Here is a 22498-nt window from a genome sequence, read left to right as displayed (position 1 = left end):
AATTAAAGCTTTTTACCATGAACTCTTCCATTCTAAGTCTAGATCAGTGCCTTCCAGGGAGTGGTGTGCGGCCTGCCCAGGAGGCAGCTGCCTGCATGGAGGTGCACACAGAGAATAACCAGTGAGAGGAAAGATCTGGGCCTGTGTTGCTCTATTAATGCTGTGTTCTCATTACCGACTGACATGACCAACTGGGTGTCAACAATTGGATGCATGAAGGAAACGAACAATGAAGCAAATGAACGAAGGTCAAAGGGCCAGAAATACTTATTTTATACTATCCTTTCCTGAGAAGTGAAGCCCAATTTTCCTTGTGGAAGAATATAGAATAAAGATGTCCCTGCATTCCTATCTTGCCTAGCTCTCAGATTGTTGTCAGCACCAATTGAAAAAAGATATTTGAAAGCATTTTGAAAATTATAAAAATTATTGTTGTATGAAAAATAATCTTACTATATATCAACTTTTGGGGGCGATTTTGAAATTAAAATTTAAATATCAAATTAATTACTCAGTTATTGTCTCTGAAAACATAACCTCGTTTAAAATTTCAAATTTTTATTTGCCACTGCTGTATTTTATCTAACAAATAATGTCCCGGGAAATACACTTACTGAATTATGTTCAATGATATATCACTCTATCTAAAACCACTACTTTATTGATTTTTAAATATTAACCTAGATACTTGTGAAAGTAAAAACAGTCATTTCTGTTATTTACTTGGCAAGTGATATAATTTTGACCAATTTTTACTGTCCTGTGTGGTGTATCTGATATTTATATTGTAGAATTAGTAGGTTAAATTGATATGTAGTGGTGTATAATACCTCCTCTTATTAAAATATATTCAGGTTCTTATATTTTAAATCTTTAATCTATTTTAGACATCAATATTGATGTATTATTGTACCTCAAAACACTGTAATACAGACCTGTATGATTACTTCTTCTAGTAAGTGGGTAATGAAAAAATATTTTAGTATGTAACAACACAAAATTTTTGTTGTTGTTGACAGGGTTATTTATTGTATAGAGATGTGAATAACCACAGCATGACAGCCATACGAATAAGCCCTGAAACACTGGAACAGGATGGCACTGTGCTGTTACCAGGTATGTTACTCAACTAGTCATCTGTTGTCTTCACAGGTTGATTTTAAGAGATGTGCATGTTAGGCTGCTGAGACATATAAAGAATGGTTAGCAAGGAGTAGTGCTTGCTTACAAACAGGTTGAAACAATCTTGACGTGCAGAACATTTTATAGTCTATAGAAAATTAATGCATGTGAGAAAAACAGATACTGTAAATACAGTCTGAAGTGTTTTAATACTTATTTTCAAATTCTTGCCCAAATTCTGTAGTTTGTTTCTCCCCACACCCCACCCTCACCCCACCATGCCTTTTCAGCTCCTGAATCAGTGGGGGGATGCTAACTTTGCTGTTAATAAACCCATGGCCCTGGCTCTCAGAGAACCTTGGTGTAAAGAACCTTCTCTTTATTTCCACTTTAACAACAGCGTGCTTTGTGTTTTCTAATTTATTTTTAAAGGGTTTTCAGAGACAGAGGTTTTTAGGGTGGGTCAGAAATTTTAAAAATTCTTTCATTTATACTTTTTAACAATACTCTGGTAAGGCATTTTGAACACAATTCATTTTGCTTTAATTTTGAGGTTGTACATATGTATTTATCCTTAAGATCACTGTGCTATCTAAATTCTTGGGCAAATGCATAATATATTCTCCACTGTAAGGTATCTGAATTTGCTTATTCCTTAATACATTCTCTGTACTAAAATCTTCAGCATTTAATACATCCACCAACAATTTCATGGTAAGCAGCAAAACTACTTCAAGGCACTTGGCCATCTGAAAATGACTGAGAACTTCTGAAGAATACAGTGTGAAGGTTGATTGCTCCCTGGCTGCTTGTTAATTTTTAAGATTTTTTTTATAACTTCATGAAACATTTATTTGAATATAGCTATACATATATATATATATATATCCAAATTAGCGTACCTGATGCCATGGTAAGCTAAATGTCACATTTCATGTGTGTTTCACAAATAAAGCTACTTTGGAAAACAGATGACTTATTAAAGCCATTTGGTAAATAACTCTGTTTTCAGATGTGTCTACAGGAGGTTTGTTTGTTTTGTGTTTGTTTGTTTTTTAATCATCACAAGTCCAAGGCCATGTCTCTGATCCCTCTGATCCTGATGATGATGATGGTGATGATAACAACAATAATAGCAAAAATGTTCAGAAATAGCATGTGCCCCATATCTATATACATATGTTAAAAGTAATCATATTTATTGTATAAATATCATGTAAGCAAAACAAAATAATTGTAACCCCACTTCCCATCTGTAACCACTACTGACGTATTAGTGAATATCCTTCCTTTTTTCTATGCATATGGTGTACATACATGTACAAAAGTGATTGTATGCTATTTATTGCTTTTTTTAACCTGTCCCTTCCACTCAGTATTCTGATTATATTTCCAGGTCATTAAATAGTCTTCTATGACATCATTTTAGTGTCACAAAATACATTGCATTGGTTAGTGTATAGAAATGGGGATGCCTTCTGATTTCGTGCAGAGTGAATCTCACTCCAGTGAGCACCTCTGTCACTTTGTGTAAGTCATTTTAGGATGTCTTAATGGAAGAAAAAGTTCTCAATCCCACGCCCCGCCCCCAAGACAGATGGGTACTAATAGAAAGGATTTGCTTTGAAAAACCGTGATCATTTAACAGAGACTGTAACTGAGAAAGATCATTTGAAAATGGTCTACATGCAGTAGTTTTATTTATTCCATCATGGTCAAAAAAAAATGACTTGTTAATGTTCTTATTCAGTTGAAATCCTCTACTTCGTTTAGCATATGAAATGCGACTTTTAACAATACAAATGAGGCTTTCTGTGTGTGAGGGAAGAACCAAACTGCATCAGAATGGCCCCATGTTGTGTGTCTTGATGTTTTCTCGAAGATGCTGTCTTAGGACATCACATGACGGAGACAGAAAGCATGAAGAACGCTATCTTTTTGAAATCGTGCGGCAGGAAGACTTGCCTTCAAGCCTGAAGAAGCCTGTGGTCATTTTCCCCTTTCTTTGACCTGGACGGCAGTTTTCTTTAAGAGTCCCTTTTTTCTGCCTAGCTAGGGGTTTATAGATGGTAATGAATACCATGTTTAAAATTGACAGAAATCTAGTAATTCTTTGAGCTTCATGTTCCAACTTGTCTTATAGTCTGCTTTATAAATAAGTTATTTTCAACCCAGCACTGATGAGCTGAAAGCATACATTTTCCCCTGTTAGTTGTAACTTTAGCCTTGTGTGTTGGCGTACCTTTTATATTGTACCCCTGTGTCATTATTCTGTGTCTGGTGACATGCCGCCTCTGATCACGAGGGCTTTTGCTACTCTTCTTGCGCCGTTTCACTCCTCACCCCTGCATTTATCTGAAATTATAATGAGTTTTTCTTCTTTGCTTTTTAGTTTAAAATCTTACTGCTTAGAGCTTGAGAAGCATCTTTCTTGCGCCTCTTTGTATTCTGTACAGTGGACTAGGAACTCTTTCTTTCGATTTCTCCTCTCTTTGATTACCAAGTCTCTTGGGCTACCAGTGGGCCTTGTCTCCCAGTTTCTATTTCCAGTTTGTGATCACTGAATTCTCTATTTGGTAAGGGTCTGCCTGTGTTTTGCATATTTATAATAAGGAAGTATGCTAGTATGAAGCTCCTGGGCAAAGATATAGAGTAATCCAGCTTACTTGGGTGGGCTCCATTACTGCATTCCAAAACCAGACTTTTATGTTCTGCTGATTCAGGTGCAAATAGAAATGAAATATTATTTCTTTGGCATTGTAATTAATGGAGAGATTCATCCTAGTTCTCTGCAGTTATTTTGGGAAGTGTGTGTGTGCTTTTAGACTTGCTTGCTGAACATTTGTTTTTTCAAAAGGATACAGTTTATACTTAGATACTGAGCTGCTTGTAGTTTCATGTTATTTTAGTAGCAGTCACTAACACATGTCCCAGTGGTCCTTCTGTAATACGGCTATCCCTTGTTACAGTTGTGCTTGTCTGCATATTTTGATCAAAGTGCCCTGTTCTACAGAGACTGTATATTATTGATGAAATATGGCATTCCAGCCAAAATATTAGCACTTTCAGACCAAAAAAGAGACAAATCAGCTTAGATGTGACTGTTTTATGAAGGATGAACATTTTAAAAGTGTATATAGCATGCTACATGCTAAAAATACTGGGACTAGGCATTAAACCTTGAAAACTGTACAGCCAGTTCTACTTTATAAAGCAAGGGATATCTGTAGATGGACAGCATAGACCTCAAATGCAGAAGCTTTAAGTCTGTCTATATTTTTCTGTGACACTAATGACTGTGATGTATGTCTGAAGGTAGAGTGTTGCCTACCTCGCATGTGATTGTATTGATATGATGATAACCAACATTATAGTTTGTTCATTGTGGTGCATGTTTATTATCAGACTGTATCTAATACTAATTCATTTTGAAATTAGGTGGACTCAGGTCCATGATTTTGGAAGATTAATAAATGTAAGCACAAAATGTAATGCATATAATTAGTTGAATTGTTTAGTTTCTGCTAATCTGTAGCTCTTTATTAAAAAAGCACAGTCTCCCATTGAGTTTAAATTATCTTTATTGTGTGGAGAACTCTCATTCTGACTTCAGCAGAGGAGTTAAGTCATTTTGTGAGGTGTTTGTTTATACTGTAATGTAATTGCTGTTTCTTCCTTTTGCACAGATTGTCACACTGAAGGTCAAAATATTTTATTCACTGATGGAGAATATATTAATCAGATAGCTGCTTCCAGAGATGTAAGTATTCTGAGTCATGAGAAGCTGGTATAAATGGAATCCTTTTTTCGGAAATTATTTGATATTTATTAGGTGGAAAGTAGAGCCTTAAAAGATCCATTCATGTAACAGAACACTCTGGTGGTTTTCTCTCTTTTAGGACGGGTTTGTTGTCAGAATATTTGCTACGAGCACAGAACCTGTGCTACAGCAAGAATTACAGCTTAAACTGGCCAGAAAATGCTTGCATGCCTGTGGTATCTCGCTATTTGATCTGGAAAAGGACTTGCATATTATAAGTAAGATGGTCAAAAAAAACCTTTCTTCCATATTTTATTTTCAGATTTTTTTTTTCTTTTGAAAACTAACATTGTGTTTTCAGCATTGTATTGCAGCTTGTATAGGTCGCTATTTTGCTGTCTGTTACTATGAAGCACACTTATGAGTAAACATGTACAAGTAACTAGGAGTGACTTGAAGCCTTTGATTTTTATTTGAACAAGTTTATCAGGATAGCTATGGAATGATTCCATAGATTGTCAAAATGGTAATTGGCCTAGCATTTGATTTAATAATTTTCATTTGATATAGAAATACAGACATTCGCAGAGTATTTCTGGGATTTAGTATACCTGCTCTTGCCATGTCATAGTAGTAAGTAGGATTAATTTCCATGAAGGTCTCAGTTTTGGTTTGCCATACTGCTCCCGATTTAGTTGTTCCATGTCTTAACTTTTGGGATTCTTTGCAAGACCCAGCTGTTTTGACTATTATCTTATTAAATTTATTAAATTTCATTAGTGATTTACCTTGCATATTTGTATAGTATTTTGTTTTTCCATAGACAAATACTGTAATGAACTCATCTTTTCCAAATTTCAAAATCCTGTAAACTTATTAATAATTTATATAATTGGACAAACTCATAAAATGTGCTATAAGTATTTACTCACAGTTTCACAGTTTGAAAGTATGCATAAGGATCTGTGTATGTATATGCACACATATGTATTCAAATTCATGGAGTATCTACATGAAACCTTCTGTAGGAAAAAACTTGGAACAGGGAATCTAAAATACCTTAATTCAAATATCTGCATATAGTGTTCAAACCCAAACACTCCCGTGTCTAGACCTACCTTACCACACTTTATATATTTGCTCATTTGTAGGCCAAACAAAAAATTATGAGGTATGTGTGTATTAGTCACTGAGTCATATCCAACTCTTTGTGACCCCATGGACTGTAGCCCACCAGGCTCCTCTCTCCATGGAATTCTCCAGGCAAGAATACTGGAGTGAGTTGCCATTTCCTTCTCCAGGGGTCTTCCTGTCCTAGGAATTGAACCCAGGTCTCCTGATTGCAGGCAGATTCTTTACCATCTGAGCCACCAGGGAAGCCCTAATTATGAGGACCAGATAGGAAAGTCTCATGCATTCTGTACATGCCTGATAGCTAGTAGATGCCCCGTAAAAATTAGTTCACTCAATAATTGAAGGAATTCAGCTAACATTGATTTAAACAATTTTTTTTAACACTAAGAAAATAATTTGGCACTAATCTGAAACACCTGGGCTTCCCTGGTGGCTCAGTTGGTAAAGAATCTGCCTGCAGTGCAGGAGACCCAGGTTTGATCCCTGGGTATGGAAGATCCTCTGGAGAAGGAAATGGCAACCCACTCCAGTAGGCTTGCCTGGAGAATTCCATGGACAGAGGAGCCTGATGGGCTACAGTCCATGGGGTCACAAATTGTCGGACATGACTTAGCGGCTAAACCAAAATCTGAAACAAATGAAGAAGCTTATGGTAACTTTATTCTTGCTTGGAGTAGTGTAGCTACTGTTAATGTTTTTTCAAATTGAGCCATATGACATGCTGTGTCATCGTTATTTTTGAGTGACATTAATTGGATTAATTTTTTTTGTCACTCGAAGTCATATAAGTTGTGCTTGAAGTTATTCATATTAAAACTATCATAGTATTTATGAAGTCTTACTGTATTATCAGGCACCGGATTTGATGAGGAGTCAGCAGTTCTTGGTGCAGGACGAGAGTTTGCACTAATGAAAACAGCAAATGGAAAGGTAAATTACTCTTAGGATTAAAAATGAACATTATTTGCTTTAAGAGATAGTTGGTATAGTCAGTTGATTAGTTTACATAGTTTGCATGTGTAAACAGTCATGTTTTAAAGTTTGATTAAACATTTTATATATGGTAAAATTTCACGTTGAAATAGTATTTAAAAATTGTGACATTTGAGTGTAAAGCTTTCTAAACTTTATAAAATATTTCCTTTTTACAAATACTTTAATTATGGAGCTCTTTGTCTAATTTTTTGAGTTGGGATGAATTCACATTTGTGTTTATTTTGAATAGGATGTCTCTTGGAAATTTTTGTAGATGTGTAGACATTTAGACTACAAGTTGGGGAAGTAGAAGGATGTACAATTAAGTTGCAGATTGTAGAGGTCTATTTATAGAGATGGAAGCTTTTTTTGTATCTGGTAATGTGAGAATAAAGTAAGGTAGTTAAAAGAGTGTGAAAGTGAAAATTATGAGGCAAAGACGGTATATTTGTATGTGAGGCTTTTTTCATTGGGAAAAATGAATAGAGAATTTTATGAATTTCCTTCTATGTTTGGAGTATATTTATGGCATATATTTATTCATATTTATTCAGAATACTTACAAAAGATGATAAGTATCCTGAGTAGATATGAAAAAACTACTGTGAACTGTGTATTTTTGTAGACACATGCCTATTTCTCTGCTGCTCACTTCTCACAAGTTGAATAGTATTAAAGAAAGAGTTTGAGTTCTTGTTGTTTCTATTTTTAATAAAGTATGGAAATTTTTTTCTGTCATGTGAAACCTGGTGCACTACTCCAAGAGGCACTGTAATTCATGTTTTGTATTTTTATTTATACCCATTAAGATATATTATACTTTTGCGACCCCTAGGACTATAGCCCACCAGGCTCCTCTGTCCATGGTATTCTCTAGGCAAGAATACTGGAGTGGGTTGCCATTCCCTTCTCCAAGGCATCTTCCTGACCCAGGGATAGAACGCGGATCTCCTGTGTCTTCTGCGTTGCAAGTGGATTATTTACCACTGAGCTACCAAAAGCCCTAAAAAAATAAAGAGTTTTTTGAGTTCTTGTTGTTTTTATTCTCAGTAAAGTAGGGAAGTTTTTTTCTGTTATGTAAAACCTGGTGTACTACTCCAAGAGGCACTGTAATTCCTGTTTTGTATTTTTTTTCTGCACATGTTAAGATATATTACACTGGCAAATACCAGAGTCTCGGAATCAAACAAGGTGGTCCTTCAGCAGGAAAATGGGTTGAGCTACCAATTACGAAATCCCCAAAGATCGTGCACTTTTCCGTTGGACATGATGGCTCTCACGCCCTTTTAGTTGCAGAAGATGGAAGCATATTCTTCACAGGATCTGCCAGTAAAGGAGAGGATGGAGAATCGAGTGAGTGGACTGTTCAGTAGAAATGCTGGGGAATTTATTAACAAAGGGTATATCAATTTTAACAGCACTGGCCTTCTCAAGTTAAAAGATTTTATACTGAGAAATATTCAGTCAATGGTGGTGGTGTACTGTTCATTAAAGAACTGTGATTGCTGATTTCATACTAGAGTTCATATTCATGAATTTTTGTAGGCCTTATACATTGCATACTTGGCTGTTTATCTGTTTTGTCCATTGGTGTTGTTTTTAAAAACTTACTTATTCCAGTATATTCTTTTAGGTAACCCCAAGTTTTGTAAAGAGTATGTATTTCACAATGAAGTAAACCTTAACGTGAATTGTGTGGTAGTATCAGTTACGAAACACTGTTCTTGGCGTTATTTCATTATGATGAAATTCCTGAGCAATGAAAAATTAAACAGTTTTTACTTATCTTTCCTATGCTTCTGTCCAGTCTTCCTCAAAGTGTCCTTTGTCTCTTTTTGTAACTTGTACATAGTACATTGTTGCAGTTGGGGTAGCATCTTATGAGGATTAGGTTTGAAGTCAACATCTAATGTAGATATCATGTGTAAATAAAAGTTATCCTGAAAAAATCTTTTAAAATAGCCATGAAGTATATTGCCATATCTCAGAAACTCAGCCCAGCCAGTTTTTCCTTCTAGGATGTGGAGGACATGATTCTTCTTTGCTTGACCACCAGATGACTTAGTCGCTGTATATATGTATATAGTTCATGGTCCAAGAAAAAATACAGTGGTATTTTAATCCTAGAATTGTACCAAGCATAGCAATATGTTTTTATTCAGAAAAGCATGCAAGAACTGGAATTGACTGAGGGAACAGAAGATTAGTATTTCCCATCGTTTGCTCATTTCAGGGATTTAGTTTTTGAGAGCAGAGGCTGCTTAAATCATCTACATTTAAATCTATTTGCTCTCCCTCCATATGCACATTTCCCTTCCTTTAAGTCTCTGACTAGGAGTAAATACTTAATATGTGTTGAATGAATGAGAAGCTGGTTTTAAATACTTTCCAGGATCTCACAGAGGAATACATGTGAGATAGAGTTTGATAAAAAGGGATTTAAAATAGATACAGATGACAGTGGAATGGTATTGATAATGTAAGTAGTTTAATCTAGAGACTGGGCTCCCTAGAAGTTTGGTAGAAAATTGCTGTTTCTCTTTTGAAATTTCAGTGTTCTACAAAGAAGAGGATCTGATAGCAGTAGCCTGATAAATATTTAACAAGATGAGGCTTTCAGATTGACTCATTTAATTGACATGTTGGGAAGCTCAGGGCTTTGTGAAAATAAATAAATCAAGTGTATGATAAATGCAAATGATAGGTTTTTTCCCTTGGGCTTTATATACAAATCATTATTTTTATTTGTAAATAGATGCCTTAAATTAGATATCTTTTTTTTTTTTTAAGCTAAGAGCAGGCGGCAATCAAAACCTTACAAGCCTAAGAAGATAATTAAGATGGAAGGAAAGATTGTGGTGTATACAGCCTGCAATAATGGAAGTAGTTCTGTTATTTCTAAAGATGGAGAGCTGTACATGTTTGGAAAAGATGCCATTTACTCTGATAGTTCAAGTAAGTTAAACACTGTTTCATTTTTATGCACAGAAAGTCCTATACTACACATTATATATTGGAAAGATGTATCTCCAAAAGTAATATTTGTAACATGTTTTCTCTACATTTTTCACATTTCTTTCCAAATACAGTGTTTTGTTCTTCCTTCCTGGCTTATTACTGGGAACACTGTCAATAGTTCCCTGCAGAGCTAATCATGGGGATTGCCTCCTGCAGCTGTACCTTACCTGTTACTTTCTCTGAAAAGGTTTTCCTAGACTCTGTGAGATGTCCATGTGACATGTTCCTGGTGGTACTCTGGGGACATGATTTTCATGTCTTAGCAGATTTATAATTGATGGATTATTTATCTCCCCCTGTTGTTAGGTAGTTAGAGAAAGCCTGAAAGTGAACATGTTAGTCACTCAGTTGTGTCCGACTCTTTTGTGATCCCATGGACTGTGGCCCGCCAGGCTCCTCTGTCCATGGGATTCTCCAGGCACAAATACTGGAGTGGTTTGCCATGCCCTCCTCCAGGGAATCTTCCTGACCCAGGGATCAAACCCATGTCTCCAGCATTGCAGGTGGATTCTTCATCACTGAACCACCAGGGAAGCCCTTAGAAAAGGGCTGTCTCTCTCTTAATTGCTGTTTATCCCCAGTGCAGTGTCTGGCACATTGTAGTCTCAAGAATTACTTAAGTGGCTGACTGATAACTTCAGGTAATGAATATGAGGGACAAAACTAGCCAAAGAATTTTACATTTATAAACTGTTGTCTCAAAAACTTGTCATACTTGGCTGCTAGATTTTCTTTCTGGCATTTAGAAATGAGTGTAATGATTATAGCAATCCACCTGGAAAGGTTTTATATGAATTGAATATGTAAAGCCTATATTTTTTTTATAATAAGGAAATCAGGATTAATGAAATTTCTGATTATCTCATGCTGAGGAAATGACATGTATTGAACATTTAAAACAGCCCATTATCAAGCTGAAAACTGTGCTCAGGTGATTTATGTGAGTTTAATGTGGGAATATTTAGTCTCAATTGGCCTCAGCTGTCAGAGTGAGTCAAAATATGGGGGTGGGCTCGTGTACATTTTAAAAATAATATTCAGTAAAATTCAGTTCAGTTCAGTCACTCAGTTGTGTCCGACTCTTTGTGACCCCATGGACTGCAGCACACCAGGCCTCCCTGTCCATCACCAACTCCTGGAACCTACTTGAACTCACATCTGTTGAGTCGGTGATGCCATCCAACCATCTCATCCTCTATTGTCCCCTTCTTCTCCCACCTTCAATCTTTCCCAGCATCAGGGTCTTTTCAAATGAGTCAGTTCTTCACATTAGGTAGCCAAAGTATTGGAGTTTCAGCTTCAGCATCAGTCCTTCCAATGGATATTCAGTACTGATATCCTTCAGGATGGACTGGTTGAATCTCCTTGCAGTCCAAGGGACTCTCAAGAGTCTTCTCCAACACCACAGTTCAAAAGCATCAATTCTTCGGCGCTCAGCTTTCTTTATAGTCCCAACTCTCACATCCATACATGATTACTGGAAAAACCATAGCTTTGATTAGAAAGACCTTTGTTGGCAAAGTAATGTCTCTGCTTTTTAATATGCTGTCTAGGTTGGTCATAACTTTTCTTCGAAGGAGCAAGCGTCTTTTAATTTCATGGCTGCTTGCTAAAATCCTCTTGGCTAAGGCTGATGGAAACTTCTGCATTTATTCAGCAAATATTTATTGAGAACTAACAATACATCAGGCATTAGTGGACCAGACAGACATGTCCCTTTCTTTTTGAGGCTCGGAGAGACAGATGGATGTGGTAAAGAACTTAAATAGTAGAGATCTAATGGTTATGTATACAGACTCAGATCCTGGCATGACCACTTTTTATTTGGCTAACTAGCATAAATTATGTAACTTTTCAGAGCTTTCCTTTTCATTTTTCTTCTACCTGTTAAAGGCAGCCAATGATAATACCTGCATCATATGGTTCTTACAAAGTAATAGGAGGTAATTCTTATGAAATGCCTGCAGCAGAGCCTGGCACATGTAAGGGCTCAAGACATGCCAGCTAGTACTATGAATAATAGTAATAAATACTATTTCTATTTATACACATGTCTTTTTCAAGTATGCTAAAAACTAAAAATGGGAGTTTTTGTGGTATGCTTCATTAAAAGACCTAAGTTAGTGAAAGGGAAGGTCACCCGTAGGAAGTGGTATCCGAGCTTCATAGTATAGAGTAGCTTTTCCAAATGTGATATGAGAATTGCTTTATTTGTAATTTAAGTAAAACAAATATTTCAGCTTTACAATGTTTTTATTTTAGTATATATTAGAAATACTCCACAATCTTTGAATTTTTACTGTTAATGCTACTGGATAAGGTTAAAATGCTTTAGTCAAGTTTAAAATGATGTGAAAATATTAAGATAATATGGGTGGCACTTGGATATGGCAAGTAGAATGATTGTAATATGTGAATAAGTGAAACTTAGGAGCTAGCTGTCTGTTGGGTTGTGGAAGAATGCATTGTAGATTATAAAGGATTGAAAAAATAAGTGCTTTGGAAAATCTCACAGGTTTCTGTAGAAACAATGTTATTTCAGAATACTCTGGTGCATGTTTTACTCTGTTTTGCTGAGAAGGGTCAAAGCAAGTAAAGTATGTGGTTCAAAAACTCCTTTGTGCTCGGGTCAGGAAGGTTTGAAATCTAGTAACCCTCCTAAGCATTGTTGGAGGTGCTGCCACTGAGAGCAGGCATTCAGGAGAAGCAGGCCAGAGCTAATGCCAGAGTGAAGGTTTGTCCCAAGTCTGGATGAGAACATTTTAAGATTTTGAAACTTCATTACAGAACTATAAAAATTAACTTACAGATACCCTGCTCATCTTTTGGACACTATTTCCCATTTTGGGGTCATTTTATCCCAGAAATGAAAAGTTTGGCGTTGCAGTGGTCATTTTATATTACTGATGATCTACTAGGCTCAGAAAGGCTTTTTAGTTGGTTCTTACCAAGTTTGTTTCTTTCCTCTAGGTTTGGTAACAGATTTGAAGGGCCATTTTGTAACTCAGGTAGCTATGGGCAAAGCTCATACGTGTGTCTTAATGAAGAATGGAGAAGTTTGGACATTCGGTGTGAATAATAAAGGACAGTGTGGACGAGACACTGGTGCCATGAGCCAAGGTGGGAAAGGTAGGTGTTTAGTGTGTGGGTATAAAATTTTGTGTTGTCTTTTCAGCAGTTTTCCAGAACACTATGGTAAAGAATCTTACTCTTTGCAACTAAAGTGGCTTTTGATTTTATACTTATAAATTATGAAAGCTACTAAATTTCTTTCTTTATTTGACAGTCTGTCACTCACTGGAATAATCAGTGTACTTTAGACTTATGGTTTCTGAGCAAATGAGCTTATTTTACTTGTATGGTTTCCTTATTAATACTTCTTTGATTTAGCATTTTTAGTAACTGAATTATCCCAGAAAAGTGCATTTTTGAAACTCTTTGTTATTAAGTCCTTTTATACCCCATGTTTCAATTATAACAATTTTTGGCAGCAGTCTATCTGCAAATATTATCTTCCTGTTTAACAGCAGGTACTGCCTGTGATGTAATCAGTTCTTGACAACTAAGAATTCTTCACAACTAAGAATATCTGTAGGAATACTTGACCCTTTACCAAGAGTGAAATTGTAGGTGCTCCTTATGTATGCTTTGTGTATGCTTTGCCCCAAGACTCAGGCTGTTGAAGGGGAATGAGAGGAGTTAGTCCTTTGCTGTGCTTCTTGTGAATTTCTTGTTTGATTTTTATCTGTTGGTTATCATTGTGTCTACCTCATTCTTACTCTCAGTTTTCACTTCTGGCTACTATCAGTGTTGCCCTATAGTCTTCACTACAGTTTCTGGTTTTCTCTTCATAATTTTGTGTGGATGGAAAGTAGGGAATAGAGACATATTATTAGAATTAAGCACTGAGCTGTGTTTAAAGCATGAATGGGTTTGAGGGTTAATATTTGTATAAATTAACAAAAACAAGTTTAATTCACTTGGGACCTTCTTGATGTCAGGCTCATCTGGATTTCAGGAGCCCTCTTAATTTTTTTCCTATCTTGTTTATGGGCTTCCCTGGTGACTCAGATGGTAAAGAATCTGCCTGCAATGCAGGAGACCCATGTTCAGTCCCTGAGTCGGGAAGACCTTAAATATGTATTTAAAATACTTTAATTTTTAAAATAGCAAGTCTGCTAGAGCATATTGATATTAAAGAAGAGGGAAGAACAAAAACAGAAATTAGTTATTCCTAAATGGATTTTCCCCCCTTCTTTCTGAACTAGTGAACCCTAAATCTAGATGACACCGATTAGGCGTAAAGGAGAGAAGCAGCTTAGTTTTCTATATGTTGTATAAATGTCATTTCAAGTTTTATTTTATAAAGAGTTCTGAGCTAAACAAAGCTGTTTCTTGATTTTTCTGAAACTCTTTCATGAAATTTTGGAATATGTTTATACCTATGTTCTGAATTTAAATTTTGTAATAACCAAAATGAAATTGTTATGTTGTTCTTGTTTTTTACTTAATATAAATTAAATCCACTCTGTTAGTAAGTAATACATAAGAAAGCAAACTGGTAGGGTAAGATCAATAATGAATACAGGTTGCAAAGAAATAAAGGATTAAAAAAAAAAGACAGGAAAAGTATAGAAAATAATATTGCAGTATAAAAATTGTATATCTACTGCATTTTATCATTTTTCAGTAAAAAATATATTTATAGATGAGATTATAGTTCAGACTCAGGTGTCCCACATTCCCCTTCTAAGACTTTATACTCCATCTCTGCCTAGTATTAATCATGATCATAACCTTGATTAATATCCTTTCAGTCATGTTCCTTTATTTTTACTTGTTTTTATATATTTTATATATTACATGCTCATATTTTATGCATAGAAAGATACCTTATAATGTGAATCTATTTATTTTTTTTTTATCTCATGATTGTGTTCGAAATATAGCCATTCTGGTACATACAGATCTAGATGACTCATGTTAATGGCTGTGTAATAAACCATACCACTAACATATCACACTTAATCCATTCTCCTGCTGATAGATAGTTTATTTCTAATTTTTCACTATTGTAAATAATTTTAAAGCCTCCTTTTATTCATGTTTCATGGCAAAAATGTGGAAGACTCTTCTCTGTGTAAATTCTGTGTTGTACATTTCAGCTTCAGTGCTAGATTTTTCTTGAGAGAGGTTGTACCACTGTATATTCTTACAAGTAAAGTCTCATTTCCATATCACTCTAATAGTATCAACAGGGTGCTTTTGTTCTTTTGATGGCTATGACAAGGTTTTTCATTGTAATTTTTTTTATATTGAAGTATAACATACATGCAGAAAAATTTACGTAGAATAAGTACACATCTTGAATTGTCACAGAATGAACACATTCATGTAATCAGCACCAAGATTAGGAAATATTACCAGTACCCCAGGAAGCCTGCCTTCATGTGCCTCTCCAGTTACTGTCTACCTCTCTACCTAACAATGTCATTTACTTTTGTGTATATTTTGTATACACTATATAAGTGGAATCACGTAGTATGAGCTCATTTGTGTGTATTTCTTTTCATTCAACTTCATGAGATTCTTCCATGTTGTTACCAGCTAGTTACAGATTGTTCATGTTCACTGTTGTATAGTGTAACATTGTGTGACTATGCTACAGTTTTAAGATCTTTTCTAGTATTATGGACATTGAGATAGTTTATAGTTTGAGTTATGTTAGTGTTGCTGTGAACATGCTAGTACATTTTGGTGAAAATATGAGTCCCCCCTTTTTTGATATTTAACTAGGATTATAATTGCTGACTTTCTCTTGTAATTTACATTCCCTTGATATTAATAACAAGTTAGATTCTCTTCAAGCTTTTCTTATTTGCCTGTCTTTTTCTTTATTGATTTGTAGGAATATTTTGTATATTTAGTGTATGCGTTGGAAATGTCTTTAACCAACCTGTGGCTTATCATCTACATTTTTTTATGGTTTCATTTGTTATATTTAATTTTTAAATATTGATGACAAGTTCTTCATTCTTTTTCTTTATACACTTTTGCTTTATATAGTCAGATCGGGATCTTTGTCTACCATAAGAATTAGAATCAATTTTTTTACTTGTCACTGTGATTGAGATTGCTTTGAATTTAAGAGATTGATTTGAGCATGATAGTTATAGTACTGCTGGGATGATTAAATAAGGAATATACATGTAGAGTCGGGTAAATGCTCAATGTATTTTAGTTATTGTTGTTAAAAGTATGGCACATGACTTCTTAAGGATTGCTTTATTCTAACTCTTGACATGGTTATTCAGTCTTGGTCATCTAATTTCTCAACCTGTCCATACCTTAGAAGTGGCAAAAATTAAAAATAAAGATTACATATCCTATGAGTTCATTTTTTGATTAGACAGACCTGTACCACGTCTTTTAAGTGTAAGTGATCAGAGAATAACGTGGACTGAGAATAAGAGATGAAGTAAATAAGATACAAACTTGTGTTTGAGAATCTAGGTCTGCTTGGAAGGACAAACATAAAAGATAATTATTTGATTCCCACAGATTTGCTCTTTCATTTTATGATCTTTTAGCACTTTATGTTCTTCACAATTCTGTCATAGTTGTATATTTATACTTTTCAATATGGTTATTTGATTAATGTCTATTTTTCTTACCAGCTTTCAAGCTTTATAATTGTCGCTTATTATCATAGTCCTCCATGTCTAGAGCGGAGATTTGAAAACCATAATCTGATGCCTTCTCAGTGGCTTGTTTCTGTATGGCCCTTCAAGCTAAGGATGTATATTATATTTATAAAAGGTTATTTTTTAAAACTATGAGCCATGCCATGTAGAGCCACCTCAGACAGACAGGTCATGGTGGAGAGTTCTGACAAAATGAGCTCCACTGGAGAAGGCAGTGGCAAACCACTTCATTATTCTTGCCTTGAGAACCCCATGAACAGGATGAAAAGGCAAAAAAGATAAGACACTGAAATATGAACTCCCCAGGTCATAGGTGCCTAATATGCTACTGGAGAAGAGTGGAGACATAACTCCAGAAAGAATGACGAGATGGAACCAAAGCAAAAACAGTGCCGAGTTGTGGATATGATTGGTGATGGAAGTAAAGTCTGATGCTATAAAAAACAGTATTGCAGGGGATCCTGGAATGTTAGGTCCATGAATCAAGGTATAGTGGAAGTGGTCAGACAGGAGATGGTAAGAGTGAACGTTGACATTTTAGAAATCAGTGAACTAAAATGTACTAGAACAGGCGAATTTAATTAAGATGACTTTTGTATCTACTACTGTGGGCAAGAATCCCTTAGAAGAAATGCAGTAGCCCTCGTAGTCAACAGAAGAGTCCGAATGCAGTACTTGGATGCAATCTCAAAAACGACAGAATGATCTCTGTTCATTTCCAAGGCAAACCATTCAGTATCAGAGTAATTCAAGTCTGTGCCCTAAACAGTAATGCTGAAGAAGCTGAAGTTGAACAGTTCTATGAAGACCTATAAGACCTTCCAGAAATAGCAGCAAAAAAATATGTCCTTTTCATCATAGGGGACTGGAATGCAGAAGTAGGAAGTCAAGAGATAACTGTATTAACAGGCAAGTTTGACCTTGGAGTACAGAATGAAGCAGGGCAAAGGCTAACAGTTTTGCCAAGAGAAAGCACTGGTCATAGCAAATACCCTCTTCCAACAACACAAGAGAAGACTCTACACATTGACATCACCAGATGGTCAATACCAAAATCAGATTGATTATATTGTTTGCAGCCAAAGATGGAGAAGCTCTGTACAGTCAGCAAAAACAAAATCGGGAGCTGTCTGTGACTCAGATCATGAACTCCTTGCAAAATTCAAACTTAAACTGAAGAAAGTAGGGAAAACCATTGGACCATTCAGGTATGACCTAAATCAAACCCCTTATGATTATACAGTAAAAGTGACAAATAGATTCAAGGGGTTAAATCTGACAGACAGAGTGCCTGATGAACTATGGACAGAAGTTCTTGACATTGTATAGGAGGTGGTAATCAAAACCATCCCCGAGAAAAAGAAATGCAAAAAGGCAAAATGGTTGTCTGAGGAGGCCTTACAAATAGCGGAGAAAAGAAGAGAAGGAAAAGGCAAAGGAGAAAAGGAAAGATATACCCATCTGAATGCAGAGTTCCAGAGAATAGCAAGGAGAGATGAGAAAGCCTTCCTCAGTGATCATTGCAAAGAAATAGAGGAAAACAATAGAATGGAAAGACTAGAGATCTCTTCAAGAACATTAGAGATACCAAGGGAACATTTCATGCAAAGGTGGGCTCAATAAAGGACAGAAATGGTGTGAACCTAACAGAAGCAGAAGATATTAAGAAGAGGTGGCAGGAATGCACAGAGGAAATATGCAAAAAAGATCATCATGACCTAGACAGCCACTATGATGTGATCACCTGTCTAAAGCCAGATATCCTGGAATGCGAAGTCAAGTGGGCCTTAGAAAACATCACTATGAACAAAGCTAGTGGAGGTGATGGAATTCCAGCTGAGCTACTTCAAATCCTAAAAGGTGATGCTGTGAAAGTGCTGCACTCAATATGCTAGTAAATTTGGAAAACTCAGCAGTGGCCACAGGACTAGAAAAGGTCAGTTTCATTCCAGTCCCAAAGAAAGGCAATGCCAAAGAATGCTCAAACTACCACACAATGGCACTCATCTCACACACTAGCAAAGTAATGCTCAAAATTCTCCAAGCTAGGCTTCAACTGTACGTGAACCAAAAACTTCAGAGGTTCAAGCTGAATTTAGAAAAGGCAGAGGAACCAGAGGTCAAATTGCCAACTTCCATTGGATCATAGAAAAAGCAAGAATACATGTAACTCCATGGCTGATTCATGTCAATGTATGACAAGACCCACTGAAATGTTGTGAAGTAATTAGCCTCCAACTAAAAAAAAAAAAAAAGACCGTTAAAAAAAAAAAAAAGAAAAAGCAAGGAATTCCCAGAAAAACATCTACTTCTGCTTTATTGACTATGCCAAAGCCTTTGACTTTATGGATCACAAGAAACTGTGGAAAATTCTGAAAGAGATGTGAATACGAGACCACCTGACCTGCCTCCTGAGAAATCTGTATACAGGTCAAGAAGCAACAGAACTGGACATGGAACAGCAGACTGTTTCCAAATTGGGAAAGGGGTACGTCACCCTGCTTATTTAACTTATATGCAGAGTGTGCTGGGAAGGATGACTCACAAGCTGGAATCAAGATTGCTGGGAGAAATATCAGTAACCTTAAATATGCAGATGACACCACCCTTATGGCAGAAAATGAAGAGGAATTAAAGAGCATCTTGATGAAGGTGAACGAGGAGAGTGAAAAAGTTGGTTTAAAGCTCAGTGTTCCAAAAACTAAGATCATGACATCTGGTGCCATCACTTCAGGGCAAATAGATGGGGGGAACAATGGAAACAGTGACAGGCTTTATTTTCTTGGGCTCCAAAATCACTGCAGATGATGACTGCATTCATGAAATGAAAAGATGCTCCTTGGAAGAAAAGCTATGACGAACCTAGACAGCATACTAAAAAGCAGAGACATTACTTTGCTGACAAAGTCCATCTAGTCAAAGCTATGGTTTTTCCAGCAGTCATGTATGGATGTGAGAGTTGGACTATAAAGAAAGCTGAGTGCTGAAGAATTGATGCTTTTGAACTGTGGTGTTGGAGAAGACTCTTGAGTCCCTTGGACTGCAAGGAGATCAAACCAGTCAGTCCTATTGGAAATCAACCCTGAATACTCATTGGAAGGACTGATGCTGAAGCTCCAGTACGTAGGCCACCTGATGCAAAGAACTAACTCATTTGAAAAGACCCTGATACTTAGAAAGCCTGAAGGCAGGAAGAAAAGGGGACGACAGAGGATGAGATGGTTGGATGGCATCACCAACTTGATGGACATGAGTTTGAGTAAGCTCCAGAAGTTGGTTTTGGACATGGAAGACTGGTGTGCTATAGTCCATGGAGTCGCAAAGAGTTGGAAAAGACTGAGCAACTTTACTGAACTGATTTTTTTAGAAGCCTGACATAGACTTATGTAGCCCCCAAAGCCTAAATTATTTACAACCTAGCCCTTTACAGAAAGTTAGTTGATTCTGCCATAAAGGAATGTCTGCGGGCATAGTTGGTGTTTAATTAAAAAAATAGTTGAATGATTTCTAACGCAAATAAGCTTTAAATGAGATATTTACAGGCTTTGAAGAGATAATGACTTACCGGAAAAAACTGTAAGTGTTTTCATAGGAAATGACCTTGGAGCTGAGTTGAAGGAGTTTCTCTCCAGATGAGATAGGAAGAGGCATCTGATAAATGAGATAAAGAGATACAGGTAGAGCAAAGAAGAGCAAAGGCCCTGAACCTGTGAAAGGGCACAGGATGTTCAGAAAGCAGAGGGAATTTGAATTCAGGTGGAATGTAATTTGCATAGAGGAAATGAACTTGGAGGAAGTTGGGAGCCGTTTTGTGACTGACTGTATCTTGCTAAGCAGTTTTGTTCCTTTGAAGACCTTGGAAAGGCATTAGAGGTTTGTAGTTTGTGAAGTCATAGGGTCAAATATATATTCTAAGAAGCTAATTTCTAGCAATGAGAGGATATTGATTGACTCTAGCAATGAGTGTAGGAGGTCTTGGCTTAGAATGTGGTTAGGACACTTTCTTTGGTCTGTTGAATGAAAGTATTGGTGGTGAGGATGGACAGGAGGGACTGAAACAAGAAAAAAATTAGAATTAATGAGTGACAGATAATTACAACTAAGAAATACTCCTGCCATCACTGCCTCTTTTTGCAGAAAGGAAACGAAGAGAGCATTTATTGGTGGTTCCTAAATTAAATGTTATTTTTGTTGCTCTTATATTTTATCATACCTGTGTATATTCACTTGGATTAGTTTGTGTTACATATTTTTTTTAATGGGGAAGTAAATTACCAGTTTTTTAGACATGGGAATAATTAGATGAAAATGATGAACTGATCTTTTGCATAGGGTTTGGAGTTGAAAATATGGCAACAGCAATGGATGAGGACCTGGAAGAGGAGCTGGACGAGAAGGACGAGAAGTCCGTGATGTGCCCCCCGGGCATGCACAAGTGGAAGTTGGAGCAGTGCATGGTGTGCACCGTGTGCGGAGACTGCACGGGCTACGGGGCCAGCTGCGTCAGCAGCGGGCGTCCGGACAGAGTCCCCGGCGGGTAAGCGGGCGCGTGAGGCTCGAGAGAGAACGTGCCAAAGCCTTTCCAAGGTTGTGCTAGAGTGTATTCTGTTCTGTTGTTTCTTACAAAGCGTCTTGGCATACACCTACAATTCTACTTATTTTCTATTATAATAATTTCTAAGTCATTCTTATTTTATTTAAGGTGCTTCTCTTTCATTTAATTTGTTTAAACCTCTATTATTTTCCCCCCTCAAATCCTCAGTTCATTTTATTACTTAAATTTTTGTTTCACAAAAAAATTTACATAGGTTTTTATATATTGATGAATCTGTTTCTGTGGAGTGTATCCCCAGGACTATTATTGCTTGTTTAAAAAGTATTGGTTTTTGTTTTGTTTTTGATGGTCGTTTTTGTTTTGTTTTAATTAATTAATTCATTTTAATTGGAAGCTAATTACAATATGGTGATGGTTTTTGCCATACACTGACATGAATCAGCCATGGGTGTACGTGTGACCCACCATCCGGAAGCCCCCTCCCGCCTTCCTCCCCACCCCATCCCTCTGGGTTGTACCAGAGCATCAGCTTTGAGTGCCTGCTTCATTCATCGAACTTGCACTGGTTATCTGTTTTACATATGATAATATACACGTTTCAATGCTTTTCTCTTGTATGGTCCCGACCATTGCCTTCTCCCACAGAGTCCAAAAGTCTGTTCTTTACATCTGTGTCTCTTTTGCTGTCTTGCATACAGGGTTGTTGTTACCGTCTTTCTAAATTCCATATATATGCATTAATATACTGTATTGGTGTTTCTCTTTCTGACTTACTTCACTCTGTATAATAGGCTCCAGTTTCATCCACCTCATTAGAACTGACTCAGATCCATTCTTTTTTATGGCTGAGTAATATTCCATTGTGTATATGTACCACAACTTCCTTATCCATTCATCTGCCAGTGGACATCTAGGTGGCTTCCATGTCCTAGCTATTGTAAACAGTGCTGCAATGAACATTTGGGTTCATGTATCTCTTTCAGTTCTGATTACCTTGCTGGTTATTTCTTTAAAAAGATGAATGGTTTCTGTTTTCACTAATAGCAGAAGAAGGCACACTTTTGAAGTACTGCCATAGTGGCTCATATGATTCTTTAATGTTGTCAGCTCAGTGGATGTGAAGTGATATCACATCATTATTTTCATTTATATTTCTACGACTCATATTTTTCCTGGCTTTTTAAATATGATCTTCTGTGAGTTTTTCCTTTAAAATCTTTGCCTGTGTTA

The 22498-nt window shown here is 36.4% G+C and overlaps 1 protein-coding gene across 12 annotated transcripts in view; it reads left to right on the top strand.

Annotated features, from left to right (window-relative positions):
• The window catches only part of MYCBP2 (MYC binding protein 2), a 261314-nt gene that overhangs the window by 65488 nt on the left and 173328 nt on the right, over positions 1 to 22498 (top strand). For all 12 annotated transcript variants that reach the window (XR_006338897.1, XM_043892028.1, XM_043892023.1 and 9 more), the window contains exons 8-15: positions 1020 to 1116; positions 4809 to 4882; positions 5022 to 5160; positions 6870 to 6946; positions 8140 to 8344; positions 9782 to 9946; positions 12980 to 13138; positions 21046 to 21250. Coding sequence is in view for 11 of the 12 variants with exons in the window: in XM_043892028.1 (XP_043747963.1) it covers positions 1020 to 1116; positions 4809 to 4882; positions 5022 to 5160; positions 6870 to 6946; positions 8140 to 8344; positions 9782 to 9946; positions 12980 to 13138; positions 21046 to 21250 (1121 nt within the window). In the remaining variant the exon portion in view is untranslated. The remainder of the gene's footprint in view (positions 1 to 1019; positions 1117 to 4808; positions 4883 to 5021; positions 5161 to 6869; positions 6947 to 8139; positions 8345 to 9781; positions 9947 to 12979; positions 13139 to 21045; positions 21251 to 22498) is intronic.

This window comes from Cervus elaphus, chromosome 30, assembly GCF_910594005.1.
Source record: "Cervus elaphus chromosome 30, mCerEla1.1, whole genome shotgun sequence".
In the NCBI taxonomy this organism is placed as follows: domain Eukaryota; kingdom Metazoa; phylum Chordata; class Mammalia; order Artiodactyla; family Cervidae; genus Cervus; species Cervus elaphus.
Note: the sequence above shows the minus strand (reverse complement) of the source record. Positions and strands in the feature narration are given on the sequence as shown.